Source organism: Tachysurus vachellii, chromosome 16, assembly GCF_030014155.1.
Source record: "Tachysurus vachellii isolate PV-2020 chromosome 16, HZAU_Pvac_v1, whole genome shotgun sequence".
Lineage (NCBI taxonomy): Eukaryota > Metazoa > Chordata > Actinopteri > Siluriformes > Bagridae > Tachysurus > Tachysurus vachellii.
This window is the reverse complement of record NC_083475.1, coordinates 10,937,097-10,954,866: the sequence shown is the minus strand read 5'-3', so window position 1 is coordinate 10,954,866 and position 17,770 is coordinate 10,937,097. Positions and strand designations below refer to the sequence as shown.

At 36.8% G+C, this 17,770-nt stretch overlaps 2 protein-coding genes across 6 annotated transcripts; one reads left to right on the top strand and one right to left on the bottom strand.

Moving 5' to 3' along the window:
* Window positions 1-1,831: 1,831 nt before the first annotated feature.
* On the bottom strand, window positions 1,832-7,346 carry trmu (tRNA 5-methylaminomethyl-2-thiouridylate methyltransferase). Its single transcript, XM_060889274.1, has 11 exons — window positions 7,170-7,346; window positions 6,414-6,579; window positions 5,392-5,498; window positions 5,180-5,302; window positions 4,883-5,055; window positions 4,723-4,776; window positions 4,574-4,640; window positions 3,822-3,922; window positions 3,590-3,734; window positions 2,735-2,817; window positions 1,832-2,289 (listed from the first exon to the last, which is right to left on the bottom strand). The coding sequence occupies exons 1-11, from the start codon at window positions 7,249-7,251 to the stop codon at window positions 2,170-2,172; spliced, it is 1,221 nt and encodes a 406-aa protein (XP_060745257.1). The 5' UTR covers window positions 7,252-7,346; the 3' UTR covers window positions 1,832-2,169.
* A 32-nt stretch (window positions 7,347-7,378) lies between these two features.
* Window positions 7,379-16,477, top strand: srr (serine racemase). Of its 5 annotated transcripts, none has more exons than XM_060889273.1 (11): window positions 7,379-7,515; window positions 10,039-10,076; window positions 10,825-10,905; window positions 11,050-11,203; window positions 11,314-11,899; window positions 14,029-14,210; window positions 14,380-14,561; window positions 14,646-14,776; window positions 14,873-15,021; window positions 15,123-15,212; window positions 16,077-16,477. In XM_060889273.1, the coding sequence occupies exons 3-11, from the start codon at window positions 10,888-10,890 to the stop codon at window positions 16,316-16,318; spliced, it is 1,734 nt and encodes a 577-aa protein (XP_060745256.1). In that variant the 5' UTR covers window positions 7,379-7,515; window positions 10,039-10,076; window positions 10,825-10,887; the 3' UTR covers window positions 16,319-16,477. The 5 variants fall into 5 exon arrangements, with proteins under 5 accessions (XP_060745256.1, XP_060745255.1, XP_060745252.1 ...); XM_060889272.1 differs by having other exon boundaries at window positions 7,403-7,515; window positions 9,223-10,076; XM_060889269.1 differs by lacking the exon at window positions 7,379-7,515 and adding an exon at window positions 7,534-7,712.
* The last annotated feature ends 1,293 nt before the right edge of the window (window positions 16,478-17,770 follow it).

Sequence of the window (17,770 nt, the reverse complement as noted above, 5' to 3'; positions counted from 1 at the left end):
GATTAGGGATCAAATCTAAACTGGAAAACAGTCGGATTAAGTAGTAATCTGTTTATATATTTATAAATGATTTATTTATATTTATTTATTACAGATTTGGATTTAGGGGGGCACGGTGGCTTAGTGGTTAGCACGTTCGCCTCACACCTCCAGGGTTGGGGGTTCGATTCCCGCCTCCACCTTGTGTGTGTGGAGTTTGCATGTTCTCCCCGTGCCTCGGGGGTTTCCTCCGGGTACTCCGGTTTCCTCCCCGGTCCAAAGACATGCATGGTAGGTTGATTGGCATCTCTGGAAAATTGTCCGTAGTGTGTGATTGTGTGAGTGAATGAGAGTGTGTGTGTGTGTGTGTTTGTGTGTGCCCTGCGATGGGTTGGCACTCCGTCCAGGGTGTATCCTGCCTTAATGCCCGATGACGCCTGAGGCACAGGCTCCCCGTTACCCGAGGTAGTTCGGATAAGTGGTAGAAGATGACTGAGTGTGAGTGAGAGATTTGGATTTAAATTGATATGAAATATTTTGATTTACAAAAATACATCTGATTTATTTAGTATTTAGTTAAAAACTGCCAAACCAAGCAAGAGGCCCAATTGAACTAAACCTGGAAATACAAAAGACAATAAAAAATATCTATAATGATTTTAGACTATAGAAACTAAAAAGTAATAGAAAATAAAAAGGAAATAAAACAAATAAATAACAATTTGTGAAAAACAAGCATCACAACCACCAGGAGGTTTATGCAAAAACACAGTAAAAGAGAAATTTTACTCAACTTATTTTCCAGAATTGAATTATCCACTGAACTGAAATGAGAACTGATAATAAATGTGTATTGAATACAATCTAAAACCTATAAGTCAGGAAAGACTGTTAAGTTTAGAGCGCCCTCTAGTGTGCCGTAGAGTGTTTTCGTATTCAGCACCCAAACTCTGGAATAGACTTCCTGGAGCTCAGACACACTTTCCCAGTTTAAATGTAGATTACATTTCTCTCTTTAGCCAGGCATACATATATTATTACCCATAATCAATCTTGTGCTCTAGAATATGCAAATTATCATCTAGTGCTTGTTAATATCACAAACAGCAGCTATGCTAATTCCTCTCCACTGCCTTTCTTTTTTCTACCCATCCAGAGGCATCCAGAGATTGTATCAGCTACAGTTGTGTTCATTGTCATTAAAATTACAGACCTTCATTGAGATCAGGCCAACCCTGTGAGGATCCTGAGGCATCTAGAGATGTAGCAGCTCCGGTTGGATTCCTCTTCATGAGGATTTCAGACATTCTAAGAGGAGATGCCACATGTGGCCTTAGAGGACAACAACCTCCTCATCAATACACAATTGTCAGACTGTATATTTCAGTATATACTTCAGTGTCACACAAATGAGGATGAGGTTCACTTTTGAGTCTGGTTCCACTCAAGCTTTCTTCCTCTTCCATCTAAGGGAGTTTTTCCCCACTACAGTCGCCTCAGTCACCTCATCCTTGTTCATTGGTGATGAACACAAACACATTTAAATATATCTAATATTAATCTTGTATTTTTGTATTATATCAATGTTTGTATAATAAACATTTTTATTATATTTGTTTTGTAAAGCTGCTTTGAGAATGTCCATTGTTAAAAGTGCTATACAAATAAATTTAAACATATACATAGGTTCAGATTTTAGGGTAAAAAATCAAAACCATTTATAACATCGCAATACATTTGTAGTTGTATTCTATGGCAACAATTAACACGTGATCACCAAATTAAGTATCATATCTGCCTTCGAACACTAAAAAAAATCTGTATAGTGTTTCAATAAACATGCAAGATCCATTTAAATGAATTTCAATTCAAATAGACTTTCTCATATGACAGGTAGGATGGTAGCCATTTTATACCAGGACTTCAATTAAATAGTTTTATATATATGACAAGCAGTACAATAATTTAATAAACCTGGCATACTACAGCATTCTGAGTAGATTCAATCATTAGAATTATTAAATATTCTAAAGAGTTCTTTTGCAGCAAGTATAAAATCCTGAATTTGTCCACAAACATTTCAAAAGTCCAGATATTTGCCCTCCTCTTCAGACATGGGTGAGAATGCACTGAGAGGTAGGGTGTGTGTGTGTGTACGTGAGTCTGTGTGCTGGTTCGACGCAACTCGTTTCAGACAGCTGCCTCTGGTGGCTGCCGATTACGGCCCCTCTGGAGTGTGTGCTCACTGGGGCCCAGTCGAATAATCTTCCCACTGCCTAGACACTCATCACCATTATACAACACAGCAAACTGCAAGAGACATACACGTATTGATCACGGAGTGTAAATCACAGAGTAGTAATGGTTTAGATCTTTATTAAGTAGAATATTTCTCTCTGTAACAATTAATTAAGATATTTGTTAAGATATTAATTAATATCTTTGAGGACGAAGAAAGGTTTGGAGGTTTGGGGCCTAAAATAAAATTGCAGATGTTTATTTGTATTAAAAAAATCAGACTGAGTTACTGAATATGTAATAAACAAAGGAAATGGAATAATGTAATAAACGATTAACCCCAGTAGCATAGGTTTTTTTATTTTTATTTTTTTTTACAGCAGTCAGATTTGAACACTAGACAACCTCAAAAAATAAAATCAGCAGCAAAGATGGTCAAATTCTATGCAACACACAAACATGAGCTGAATATAAATAATGTAAAATACGTACAATACATATCAGTCATTTCATTTACCTGTCCAGGGGTCAGTGCTCTCAAAGGCTGCTTTGTTCTTATCCAGACAGATCCATCCAGATTCAGAGTCACACTGCAGGGAGCTGACAACCACACAAACACAGCTATACAGTGAAATCAACCATGACTCATAATATGGTGTACAAAATGACAAAATGTGCTCATTTGCAATCACTCATTAAAATACACTAATCACTTCTGTGCTAAAGGTTTAGGCCACTTGATGAGGTTATGTGTAACTTATCTGTTCTATTCCTGAACAGGATCCTATATGAACTGTACATCGCTCGAATAAACACATCAGCTTATCACTAAATTAAAAATGTATAAGTAATACCAAGTTATTACGGCTGAAGTGTGGTTAAACTCATGAATCTGATGTTGATGTTTTTAAAGTTTCAATCACAGCAGCTCTGCTAGTAGTTCCAACAAGGCAAATCAATCAAATCTCTTATACTATAGTTCTTACTCATTTACAGGGATTTGGAATACAGAAGCTCCACAGAAGCAGAGATGTCGCTTGATTTATGAAATTAAATTGGGACAGGACGAGAGGTTGTACAGCTGTTATAGAGTAAGTGATGACAGAAACTAGCTTGGAGATATTGATATTGTTACATATAACTATACAGAAATGAATAAAAATTATGATTTTGTTCAATAATTAACATTAGAAAATTTATTGCTGTGGTATATGAGGAATAAAAATAAAAAAATTAAAAATAAGCCGCTTCCTATCAGTAACGGTAACTCATCTTCACACCAGGCCACGTGGCATCAACGTGTTACGAAGATTTTCTTTTTATTTAACACTCAAACGGCAATGTGTTTTATTCCTGACATGTTGCGACTTACTTAAAGGCATCTGGTGGATAAACCTGAAGTGACAGTCCATCATCTGTGTGTGCACCAGTACAGCAGGAGGCTCTCCACTTATCCAGTGGAAGCGATTAGTCTGTAGTGTGTCTCGTAGCAGTGCAGGGTGGTTGGTTGTAGGACCCTGAGAAAGTGGAACGAGCTTCAGCTCAACCAAAAATCATTTTTAGCTTTCGAAACCTGAGCTACGTTTAAACGACGTATAACTCACTATAAATATTTCACCAGTTGTGATGTCTTTATCCACAACAAACCAAGGATCTTTTTGCCCTCCTATCCGTGCTCTTTGTCCTAAAGTAAATGTAAACCAACCTGTGGGGGAAAACGGACAGCATCAGTGACAGTCAGTCTAACTGACATTACAGCTCCACAAACTTACAACACATTTATAATGCTGTTCGAGCTCATCCACTGCAAATTTTAATGTATTGTAATAAAACTTTCTGCTTTTCTGCGCACCATGGTTGTAGTTATTACATGAGCTACTATTGACTTCCTGTCACCTCAGACCAGTCTGATCATTCTGCTCTGATGACTGCAGATCCTCTGCTCACATAAAGTTTTCTGTTTTCTGCACTATACTGTATAAACTCTAAGAGACTGTTGTGTGTGAAAATCCTAGGAGATCATGGGTTTCTGAACACTGAAAGATTCGGCACCAACGACCATGCCACAGTCTGAGAGATCACGCTTTTTCTTCATTCTGATGTTTGATGTGAACATTAACTGAAGCTCTTGACCTTTATCTGCACGATTTTGTGCATTGTGCCGTTGCCACATGATTCATTAGATAACTGCATAAATGAGAAGGTGTACAGGTGTTCCTATTAAAGTGGCAGTGAATGTAAATAATAATAATAATGCATTTACATTGCATACCAACATTCTGTGGGTGATTATTAAATGATATTGACAAATATATTTAGCACTATATTTACTACTTGGCCACAAAGAAAATGATACCTTTATGCTCTCCCATTATCTTCCCATCTTCAATGGAGACAAAACGTCCAGGTTTAGGTTCTAAATACTGTCACAGGAATTCGGTCAGCTTCAGGTTTCATGACTTTATGTAGTACTGACTTCCTCTATGGTGTATAAAAAGCACATACCTGGAGGATAAAGTCCTCAAAATGCCGCTCACCAATGAAGCAGATTCCCATGCTCTATAGGAGACAGTAAACACGTTCTGTTTGGGGAATCAGGCCACACAGTAAACTGTGCATTCATGCTCTCTCATGTTTAAATCCTACAGTAAGCACGCTGTATTACCTCTTTCTTCTTCAGTACATGATGGAACCCTGCCTCGGCTGCCATTTTCTTTGCAAATTCTTTTGTGAGTCCAGCCAGTGGGAAGATGGTCCGCCGCAGGGCTTCCTGTGAGATTTGGCTAAGGAAGAATGTCTGGTCTTTAAGGCGATCAGCACCTTGGTATAGCTTCACAGCTACAAAAAAACGACAGACTTACAATCTTACAGGATTACACTCCTCTAATGATATTTTTTAAAGTGACGGTGTAGGATGATGGTATAGTGACAACGTTACTGTGTACATTGCACAGAGACTCACTATTTCTGATCTCAAATCGATCACGGAAGAGAAACTGTGGAGCTGGTTTGTGTGTCTGCTGGAAAATCTCCTCATCTTCCTGAGATGTTCTTGCATAGTGACCGGTTGCCATGGCATCAGCACCTTCATAACAAACAGAATACGTTTTTTTTTTTTTTTTCGCTAAACCTCAACATCACCATGAAGCAAAATGAATGTATATGCAGCCTCACCTAATATATTGACTGCGTACTGATAGAAGTGCTTAAATTTGATATGTTTATTGCACATTATGTCAGGATTTGGTGTCCTGCCTTTCTGGTACTCCCCAAGAAGGTTACTTCAAGGACAAAAAAAGACAGATTGTTAAAGAACAGAAATGTTGAATGTTTATATAATCATAAAAATTTGATGCAAATAAAAACAAACAAAATTAAATAATAAAAACAACAATAATAATAAGATAACTGTAATATAATTGGAAAATAAAAAGAACTGAGAATTCAACTCTTTTGGACATTGTCACAGATCAGTTTTACAGAAATCTTAAAAAAAAAAAAAAATTAAATACAGGATATAAATAATATTATTCTATCCCTAATGAGCAAGCCAGAGGAGATGGTGGTGAAGAAATCTCCCTGTGATAATATTAGGAAGATACTTTGAGAGAAGCCAGAGACTCTCAAGCAGATTATGCATAATTTATGTTCTATAACGGTGTAATATATGGTCAGTGAGTGCAATTATACAGTGGTGTGAAAAAGTGTTGGCCCCCTTCCTGATTTTTTATTTTTTTGCATGTTTGTCACACTTTAATGTTTGAGATCATCAAGCAAATTTAAATATTAGTCAAAGATAACACAAGTATATTAAACCTAATAACTGGTTGGACCACCCTTAGCAGCATGAACTGCAATCAAGCGTCAGGCGATAACTTGCAACGAGTCTGTTACAGAGCTGTGGGGGAATTTTGGTCCACTCATCACTTTTTCACACAGGGCCACGTGGGTTTGGATTTTGTTATCCCTTAATAATAAAAACCTTCACTTAAAAACTGCAAGCTGTGTTTACTTACATTATCTTTGACTAATATTTAAATTTGTTTGATGATCTGAAGCATTAAAGTGTGAGAAACGTGCAAAACAATAAAAAAAATCACACCACTTTTTCACACCACTGTATAACAACAAAATTCATTCTAGATTTAACTTATTGATGAAGTTATCAGTTGTTCAACTGCATTGAAGTACCATACCTAAACACTTCATGCCAGTACTCTTTGACATAGGAGACCTGATGAAAGGGCATATCCAGCATCTGGCACACTTTATAGGCATCCTCACAGTCTCTCTCTGAGGTACACACTCCACTCTCATCCAGAGAATCCCAGTTCTTCATGAAAACTCCTGTAACCTGGTAACCTAAAGTAAACAAATTTCAGCAAATCAGCATGACTGAATTACTGATACACCACTATTGTTTACACATGTTAGCATCATCAATATTTCCAACAAAATATACTTTTATGAAAATTCCCAAATGCCTCTACAAAAGAGAAAGGTAAAATGATGCCATAGTGTCAATATACAGCTACTTGTACTTGTGATATTCCATAAAATATCTTAAAAAGCCATCTGAACAGTTATTATACTATCTGAGCAGTTACTCTGGGGTTAGTGGGGAGTTACTGTTGCATTAATTAATCAAAAATAATTGGATATGGAATAAAAGTTTAATATATGCATCAGATATAAGTAACAGTCAGTCACAGGTTCCCAACCCTGGTACTGGAGAAGCCCCTGTCTTCAAAATCTTAATAATTTCTCTACTCCTAACAGACCAGACTCAAATAATGATCTATTTAAGTCTATTCTATAATAGATTCTGATCTATTCTATTCCTGAGTTCAGTGATGGTGTTACAGCAGGGAACACTGCATGTACAGGACCATGTTTGGTATCCTGTTCTCTAAGCATCACAATCAGATCATAACACTGCACGAATTTCTCACCTCTTCGTTTGAGTAAAAGAGCAGCGACAGAGCTGTCCACCCCACCAGACATGGCACACACAACATGTCTCACTACACCCATGACTTTTACACCAATACCAAATTATTCCTTTTACTTCTGCACAAAACAAAGTGTCACGTTACCCTACAGTGCGCCGCCATATTTGTGGTCCTACAGAAAACATTGTCCGATAGGAAACTAGGATCTAGTTCTTTGTTCATAGTATATCGGTACACCATCTAATGCGTTATAAAACACTATACGTTTGTTAAACAAGTTCATTTGTGACGTCTTACTTCTAGTACTCTGTAAATCCATAACCTTTACAACCGGAACGACTTTGAGGTCAGCGATGTTTTTCTCTGCTCGTTGGTTCCTTGTCAAATGTCTAATGTAAACAAGCTTTAAAGTAAACCGAGTGTGAACACATTTAGGTTAGAAAGTGGGGTTTTAAAAATACATTATTGTTTGATTATTATTGTAAATGCCACTGCTGGTTAATGGGGTTCTGGTAAGGAGATTTTCCCCAAATTCTAGCAAAGGTAAGTTTTGTATAGTAGGTGTTTGGAAAGCAGTGCATTCCTTTGCACTAGTGGACAAGCTGTATATGAAAGTTAAAATGTGTGTTTTATTTATATATAAACGTGGCTTTTAAAAGCAATTGAACTCAAAACGTGTATATTAATAGATCTAACTCTAGTCTGACTGGTAAAGTAACTTTAAACAACTCCAGATGTCTTATTTCTCAGATCAGGTTTGTGCATTGGATTGGATTGGATTTGGTCTTTAGATCACTAAAAAATTACCTAAAGTACTCAAGCAGAGTGAAAAGAAAGAAAGAATTATTTACTAATCTGATAAATAATGCTCACTAAAAATATATTATTCATTATAATTATAAATAATAACAGGAATTAATCTCTGTGCTCAAAGCAGAATACAAGAACGTCTCATCTTATCGTGTCTCCTGTTTTGATCATGCTTTGAGCTTAAAGGTGTAACTGTAGACTTAGAAGATTATTATGAACATGCATCTTTATTATATGAAATCAGGTTTATTAGTGTACATGTGACCTCAACATCTGCACATTTTATTTCAGTTTAAGTGGGTGTTAAAATCAGTACATGTTGAGAAATATATAAAAAAAAAAACCTAGCAGAGTTTTTTAGGGTAAATGTTCAGTTTTGTTGACAGTTTTGTTTTTGTGATGTCATCAAGAAGTGTTGCAGTATTTATGGCAAAAGGCTTTGGCAGAGGAAACATGATAGCAGCAATAAAAGCTGCTCTAGTTGCTTTTGAATACTATGCAGTTAAAGAGAAAAATTGTGCATCATAAATACACCAACACTTAAAGCCAACATCTAACATGGGACGTCAATGTGATTAATTATTTTATGCACTATTTTATTTTGCCTGTGAAACTATTTTGGACCCTGGTGAGTTTTTCAGAGCAATAATCATTTTTAGAGCAAGAGGTTTACAGCCAGTTTGTTATTTACATAATGTATATCTATCTCCTGAGCTATAGTGAAGTGAGTTTACTATGAAAGATGCATTTGTGGTTACATTTACTCTCTCTTGGTGAAACCTGACCTGTAAATTTGCAAGCCTCTTTGTTTTGGGTCAATAGAAAACTGCAGCCATAAAATATTGTATAAATAATAATAATAATAATAATAATAATAATAATAATGTCATGAAATGATTTAATGTAAATTAGACATTCATTATTCATATTTGTTAAAGTTATTGTTATTTTTACTGTCTACTACAGTTTATTGGGCATGAAATGAAAAAGAATATGTTACTTTTGCCTTTAAATAGTGGGTATTTACATCTAAACTAGATGAACGGTGGATGTATTACAGCAACTGCATTTCATGTTTTGAGGTGTGGAAAAATGAACTATTGGGTACTTTTCAAAAACTTTGTCATTGTGTGTTTATGTACACATGCATCAGCCTCATGTGAGGTAGATCCTCAGGATCGACTCTGTCTCACTTGATCTAGGAGCTAAGATCTCATTCTACTTTGCTTGATTGGTCCAACAGGTCCAATCTACCAATCCTGATAAAACCCCAGCCTCAGCCACACTCTTAAAACCTAAATCAGAAGAGTGTAAAAGTTGGAATGTCCAATTTCCTCCACATGTGCGTGTGCATGGCCCATAGCTACTTTGACAAATTGTGCTGGCTAGACAACTGGGTCAGAGCATCTCTGAAACTGTAGGATTTTAAGGGGTGTTCCGGGTATGCAGTGGTTATTACGTACAAAAAGTGGTCCAAGGAAGGACAACCAGTGAACCAACAACAGGGTCCTGGGCACCCAAGGTTCAGTGATGTGCGAGGGGAATGAAAGTTTATTTTGACATGTACCACCTTCTTCAACATTGCTGCAGATCAAGTCCACACCTTCACAGCAACGGTATTCCCTAATGGCAGTGGTCTCTTTCAACAGGATCATGGTGTCTGCCACACTGCAAAAATGTTCAGGATTGGTTCGATCAGAGTGTTAATTTGCCCAGAACTCAGTTTGATTGAGTATCTGTGGGATTTGCTGGACAAACAAGATCCATGGAGGTCCCACTTCACAATTTACAGGACGTAACAGATCTGCTGCTAATGTCTTGGTGTCAGATTCCAGAGCACAGCTTTAGAGGCATTGTAGAGTACAGACAGAGAGACAGACAGACAGACAGATAGAGCTATTGATATAATTGAGAGATATAAATATAGATATAAAGATACGTATACAGTATAAGGTATATAGGAGATATATAGGATAGATTAGGGTACATGGAACAAAAGATTTTGCAGTTCCATCTTTCACACTACATGGATTCCAGAGATGCGTTCTTGCTCTTTCAGCCTCAAGAGAAAGAGAAAAGAAGAGGCTTTAAGCCGAGGTAAGCTGACTGGCTCACTCCATAACTTGTAGCTTTACAATCTTTTAACATTAGTTATTTAACTAAGTGTTTTGGGAAGTAATTCCAGTTACTAGCTTTTTTGGATTGTTTGTAAGTTTGATCAGGATTCACTTTGAGCTCCACTCACCTTTACTGGAGGTGCAGGCTCTCTTTAAAACATGTAATGTTAGGGATCATTCCAGGATTTGCAGGTTATCAAGATAATTTGGTGGTTCAAATATAATTATTAGAAGAAATCAAAGATCAGGTAACCTAGTGACATACAAGAACCCTGCTGAAAGGCAGGTATAATGTATTTAAGCCTATATACACCTCCAGTGTTAAGCAAGCATGAAAGGTGATGAGCGATTAGTCACTTGGTGTGTGTGTGTTTTGTTTGTGTGGTTTGTGTGTGTTTGCGTGTGTGTGTTTGTGTGTGTGTATGTTTGTGTGTGTTTGTGCTTGTGCGTGTTTGTGTGTGTCTGTGTGTTTGTGTGTGTGTGCAGTCTTAATGCTACAAGTTTCTTTGTCATTATGGGCTAAAAACAAAATGCAGTGCGTTTATATTTATTTATTTGTGTTATTTATTTATTTTTAAACCTGTCTAGTTCTATTTGTAAGAGAAATTAAAATGCATTTCTTGATGCAACATGATTATTACATGTTGCATTTCTTACCCTGTGTCTGTTGCAACCAATTCACACTAAGTTTTATGCCCCGTTTTTTTTTTTTTGTTTGTTTTGTTTAGTTTTTTTCCTCCAGTACTTGACTTCATTTCAATGTAATACCAGGACTATAATCGACATCTCCAATGCCACCATCTAATGAGGTAAAACATTTGTTTGTGTATATTTGCTATACTAATCGTGCTAATGCATGTTGAGTGCGAAGCAATTAAAGTCATACAACCAGTTTAACACGATACCTTAACTGAAAAGTGTTCGATTTCAAAACATTTGCTTTTATATTGCAGCTTCATGTCACTATTTGCCCAAAAGGGAAACGCCCTAAGCCTATTTGTATTGGCTCAGGCAAGTATAAATGCCAGTTCTGCAGCAGGATGGGGGAGTATGCTGCACTTGTAGCTCACATACAAACTCATGAGAAAACAGCGATTGAATTTCAAGGTAAAGTGATTAATGACTACATATTTTATCTGGGGTTACAGGTTTGTCTTCTCTTTTTTTATGGCATGTCATTTATTACTCTAATATAACACCATGTCTCTTACTTACAGAGAAAAAAATCTACAAATGCAACCTAGGATGCAGTAAAAGCAGCCACTACCATTGTTGCTGCTGCAAGAGGACTATAATCTCACGAAATTACTTTACAGAACATATACACAAGTGTGCATTATCTTTAAACATGCAGCTGCATGCACCGTGTAGTTCTTCACTGGTCCCCAGCACAACAACTGCATCTTCTAATGGATTTACATCACCGATCAACACCTCGGTCCCTATATGCAGTGACAGTAATGGCTCGGACCCTCAGTGCAGCGAAGACGGTGCCACAGGGAGCCTGAACGTCCTTGATATTAAAGTCAAGTCTCCCAGTCCTCCATCTTCACCTACTTCTTTGACTGCCCCAGTTCCACCCTTTAACTGTCAGGATATTCTTATGTCTGTGAACCCAATGCATAATATCTGCACTGGGAGCCTCAAAGTACTGACATCAAGACCCAAACGAATCACATGTTGCTTCTGCAATTTAATTCTGAATAAGAAAAACATCAAAGTACATATTCAAAGACGGCACATGTCGGATAATCCAGACTTACTGCAAACGAACGGAATAAACCATACACCTGTTACCTCTGGGTTAGTGTTCTCCATCTTCTGGACTTCATAAGTACATTCATTTTGTTTGTCTTTTTTGTTATGTTAATGTTTTAATCCAAAATCACATTCAGCTTGTTGAGTCCGTCTCATCAACCAGCGAAACTCCATAATGACCAAAGTAAAACGAAGGACAGAAATATCACATTCACAAGCAGTTAGGGCTATTCCTAACAAGGCCAATGATAAATTCATAAATTCATGTATTGGGCTCCTGAAGGGTGCCACATTCGGTTTATTGTTGGGATATCAGGAGTTTAATTCCTGCCTATGATTGTCAACTATAACTGCCAAAAAGTCCAAAAGAGTCATGCTGGCTGTGCCCTCTGTTTCATAAATGAAGCACATATTAACTTTCATCCTCACCACTTGTTAGCTGCCTCTCATGGTGGAACACTGTCTCCTGAGTTGATCGAGAAATTTTCAATTTGAGTTGAAAAATGAAGGAAAAAATGAATTCAGGACTTTATTTATTCAGATCGCCTTTAGTCTCTGTAGGAAATAATCTGTGAATCTATGATTACATGATCTATGTAATGAAATAATCTCGACACACCTAGAAATGAGGATCTTCTCCCTGTGTGTTTTATTTTTTGAACGGGAAACTTTCACCGATCTGGTGAAACCCTTTTTGAGGCTCTCCATCAAGAAGATCTTTGGTACTTTATTCCATTCATGTGTCCCTTGAGCCTGACAAGTCCCTGTTGGTGCTGAAAAACCTTTCTATAGCACGATGAAGCCACCATCACCAGGCAAAAGGTTCCAGTCCTGGTTTAATCATACTATGGAATCTTGTATTGGTTTTCTCAGACTGAAAGTAAGCAGTGACATGTAATTTTTGTGTGTTTTTCCATCTGTCTCCTCTCTACCATAGAGACGTATTAGGTGGGCTTCTTCTTACATCATCTCCACTTTCCTCCTTTTGTTCTATCAAAGTGGCCCTTGGGTTCTTGGTCACCTACCTGATTAAGGACATTCCTCAATGTGTGCTCAGTTTTGCATCCAACTCAAGAAAAAGTGTTGGGGGTTTAAGAATGATGTTAAGAATTATATTGTTTAGGGCCTCCAAGCTTCACTCTTTCTGTATCATTTTCCCTGAGGTGTAAACTCACTCAATCCTGTCATGGAAGTCTACAAACAATTTCTTTGGCCTGTTTAGTGGCAGTCTCAGTTCATCTAATTCCTGTTAATCAGAGCTCGGTGTGTTGATCACAAGGATGGGCAACACAGTATAGATTTCCAAATCATGTACAATTAATATTGACCACCTACGGTCTAAATAGTTTCTGTGTATACAGTACAGGGCAAAGTCAAAGTAAGGATGTCCTAATAATTATAAAAGTAAAATAAAATAACAACTGAGCAGTAAAAGGGAAAACAGTTTCAGGCTTCTTGGAGAACTTGGTACAGTTCTTCGATTCGCAGATGTTACTTTTAATGTGAAAAAACTTTTCTCTGTAAGTTTGAATTTTATTTTGATTAAAAGTTCATGTTAAGTCTTAGTTTCTTTCTATTGAAGAATACACTTAGCATAAAGTAGGCATGCAAGTCAGTTTATATTATTATCCATGGCACCGTACTTTGCACAGTACTGTGTGTATATGTATGGACATCAGCACCTAACTGTATGTATATATAATTCTGTATATAGTATAAAGTGTGAATATAATGTATAAGATGAAAACAGCTGAAAAGTGTGAACACAAACCATTAAAGGACAGTAAACATTATTACTCAAAGATGTTCTTTGACTAAATCCTTTTTTTTTTTTTTTTTGCCCATGAGTGAAAGTGAAATACTCTGTTTCTGTTAAGAGGAATTATTAAACAGTGCTGGCATTTTGGCTCAAAATTGTTAGCTTATAATATAAATATTTGTAACCAAGGATTCATTTTACCACAGATTTAAAACCTGCACTATTTTTCTGACACCAAAACGGTGTTACTTGATCGACTACATATGGGTAAATTTTATTTAAGGCCAAACTGCTCCTTTAATACACCCTTTAGTGTCACAGCAACCGATGGTATCAAATATACACTTATAAAAACCAGAATAATTAATGAAATGAGCAAGTAAGGCCTCTAACTGAGTTTCTTTTCATCACTCAGCAACATGGAGGACCTGGTAGCAGAAGGTATTACACTTAAGATGCTTAATGACGCTCGGGAGACGGTCATGAGCAGCCCTTTGGGAGTAATCAAAACACCCATGATCCTCTTGAGCCAGACCACACTGCCGCTCCAGGTGCCCTGTAATGCTTATCTGAAGTTGGAGAACATGCAAAGAACAGGTTAGTTTGTGCTTTTGAATATTAATGCACAAGATCTCAGATGACGGTATGGTTTAAATCTAGTGGTTGTTTAAATGTGTCAAAAGGTATTAGCAAAATAACTAAATCTGATATATATATATTTTGATGTAAATTAAGTGTAAAACGTCTTCTGTTTCTTCATGAACAGGATCATTTAAGATTAGAGGTGTAGCAAATCAGTTTGCTCGAAGATCCAGGGGGGACCATTTTGTCACAATGTCTGCTGGGAATTATGGGAAGTCCTTTGCTTATGCCTCTAAACACTACGGAACTAAAGGCAAAGTGGTGATGCCTGAAACGGCTCCTATCTCCAGATCTCTTCTAATACAAGTGCGACCACACCGGAAACGCCTGCATTAATGTTTCATTCATGATTCATGCAAATCCCCTTAATATTCTTTATTGTTATAACAGAGTTTTGGCATCGAGGTTGAACGAGTGCCCACCACGTGTCTTTTGGATGTTGTCCATCGATGCGTTCAAGAGGAAAAAATGACTTTTCTTCATTCCTACAATGATCTGGATCTCATAGCAGGACATGCCAGGTACATAACACAATCATCTGAACATATTTTATTAAAGCCGTTAAGTGGAGTTTATAGCATTTCTCATGTCTCTACCGGTATGTATTCTTGGTGTAGTCTGGGGTTTGAGATCCTGGAGATGCTTCCTAATCCTGATGTGGTAGTGGTGTGCTGCGGTGGAGGGGGTTTACTGGCCGGAGTAGCAGCAGTCATTAAGCTTTCAGGTTGTGAGGATACAAGAATTTATGGAGTGGAACCAGAAGGAGGTAAAGAGTTTAACAATGTGTATTGGATTAGTTGATTCTGGTGGAAATGTAAATTATAATAATTTGCTCATTTGTGTTCATTTGTTTTTCACCATTAACAGCATGCACCATGTACAAAAGCTTCATTGAGAAAAAACCTGTTGGCATGGACAGCAAAAGCGTTGCCTCTGGTCTTGCACCACCCTTTGCAGGTATCATTTATTTTTGCATGAAATATTCATTAGGAGCTTTCCATATTAAATATTAGTGATTGGTTATACTCAAGTTTTCCAGAATCACCAATAACTAAGCTTTAGAAATGTCACTTTAGCCAAACTGTACATAGCTAAGAAACAGATAGGGCATATGGGTATACAACTAAAATTTGTGAAGGTCCAGCTAAATAAAAATTCCCTAGGACCCGGATAAGCAACTAATGACAGAATGTGACAACAGTTTTAAGTATTAAGGCAGATATTAATAAGACAGGTTGAGGTTGTTATTTTTTGTGGCATAGTAGTGTTTCATACGTCAGATGATTCATCAGTTATGAATTTGATAGAGAGAATAAACACAAAAAAAGTATATATAAAAAAAGCTTATTTGTCCAAGCTTTGTTTCTACTTCACCAATCAGACCATGGAAGATGAATTAAATTAAAAAAATCATTTTTGTGAGGTTTGTGAATACATTTTTCTTGCTCGATTAGCTGCCTCGAGGTAGATAAAAATGCAGCTAATTAAATAAGTCAATAAATCAAAATTGAAATGAACAAGATTCTATGAATTATGGGGAGTTTATTTTCCCAAAACTTTTGATTGGTTCTGCTGCAGTATTTTTTTATTTTATATATATATATATATATATATAATATTTTCAGCTTTTAAACCGTTGACAATCCCTGCTACAGCAATGCTATCACATCTTATATTGTTTGTATGTATGTATGTATGTATGTATGTATATCAGAAACTTTTTGCAAATTGCTTGAAGAAATTGACAGCTAGATATAACCCATGTTATATTTATTAGTACCTTTTAGACAAGGTGTGTGTTCTCTGTATGCCTCGTCTTAGGTGCCCTGCCATATGCCATGTGTCAGAAGTACGTGGAGGAGATCGTGTTGGTGACTGATGATGAAATCAGGTCTGCCGTTTCTGCTCTCTACAAAGCCGGCCTAGTCGTAGAACCCTCAGGATCTGCTGCCTTTGCTGCCCTCATTAACAGCAAAATACCAGACGTTATTGGCAAGAATGTTGTGGTAATACTGAGTGGAGGAAACGTCGGCAAAGATGAACTTACCAGCTTTCCAGACTGATTTATACACAGCACCTGTCATATTTAGCTTGTTGTATTATCTGTTGAAATATTTTTGGGCTGTGGATGAAGACCAAACAGATCATCATCCTTATTTTTCATAATGGAAAACACTAAAATCAAATAATTTTGTTGCATAATAAAATAAATAGTTTTCATATTTTTGAGTGTATGATGTTTTTCCTCACCCTTTACCTGCAGTCATGTTCCTGAGCATTTTATCTTCCAAAGAACCACACACACACACACACAAACACACAAATACACACACACACACACACGGAAGACTTTTGCTCTCTTACACTCCTGGCTGTAGATGTCTGTATCTACAGCTTAAGGACTCAAGTCTGGTCAAGTGACATTTTTTTTTATCAAATTGGACTTTTCACTGACTTATTAGCAGTTGTACTTGGATTCATGCCTGTGCTGTTCCTTCTTTTCACATGCATAAAGTCATTCTTTCTTTTAGAAAACAGCCTCTAAGTAAGAATGGTTGTGTGAATGAAGCACAACTAGTTGAAGTAAATGCTCGGCTTCAGATAAGAGTTGATTGTTTTCAGTGTCTTGATATAAACTTGGCCTTGTCCCCTTAAGACTTAATCATGACTATAGACTCCGGATCAAACGCAACCCTGACAAGAATAAAGCAGTCAGTGAAGACAAATAAAGCCTGGTGCTTTTTTTAAGTACTGTAGTACTTCTTTCCCAAATGAGTTTATAGGGAAAAGACAACAGAGCTTTCACGTTGTCATTATGGGGCACTGTTTGTAGAATTTTGAGGAAAATAAGGAATTCAGTCTATTTTGGGATAAAACTGTAACACAACACAATATGAGAAAAGTGAAGGACTGTGAATACTTTCCGGATTCTTTGTATTTCTCAAAGTCTTCCTGGATGAAGATGTTGTACTGAATCAGAAACTAGAACTCCAAAATTTTCTGGCTGAAGAATTAAAATAAATTTAGAGTAAAATGAGTGTATCTGATGTCTCTGTTGAAGCTTAGTGGATTAAACTACACAAGCACCTGCTATACGGCTGGAAATCTACATTTCTGTTCTCATTAAAATGAATAAGCTCTTGCAGGGAAGGATGTTTAACCAGGGCTGTACAAGCTATAGTTATTAATGTGTCATTAATAATGAATGGGAGAAGAGAGGAACATTCAAAATCTATTTATCTATACTGTTGTAGGGCCTTCTGTTTCTCTAAAAAAGCTATTTATTAGATTCATATTGTAGACCTGGTTTTCATCAGGCTGAGATGAAATGAACTCTGTCCCAAGAGTATGAATTAAAGCAGCTCTTTGACTTATATTCCGATTATTTTCATTTGAAGAGAAATAATACAGTCCCATCAAACCTACTTTATCTCCTCAAAAGTGGAGAAATCGACTGCATGTCCTCTTTTATTTCCTGGCTGCCAGATACCAACATAATTTGTACATAATCAAAT

Bases quoted from the DNA above. Each gene is read 5' to 3' on its own strand.
- trmu (XM_060889274.1), bottom strand. From the start codon at position 7,251: ATGGGTGTAGTGAGACATGTTGTGTGTGCCATGTCTGGTGGGGTGGAC. The intron at 5,499-6,413 runs GTATGGTACTTC...TTGTCCTTGAAG, and splicing joins TACTGGCATGAAGTGTTTAG to TAACCTTCTTGGGGAGTACC. The intron at 3,735-3,821 runs GTGAGTTATACG...CCACTTTCTCAG, and splicing joins CAACTGGTGAAATATTTATA to GGTCCTACAACCAACCACCC.
- srr (XM_060889273.1), top strand. The intron at 14,777-14,872 runs GTACATAACACA...TTCTTGGTGTAG, and splicing joins CTCATAGCAGGACATGCCAG to TCTGGGGTTTGAGATCCTGG. The intron at 15,213-16,076 runs GTATCATTTATT...GCCTCGTCTTAG, and splicing joins TCTTGCACCACCCTTTGCAG to GTGCCCTGCCATATGCCATG.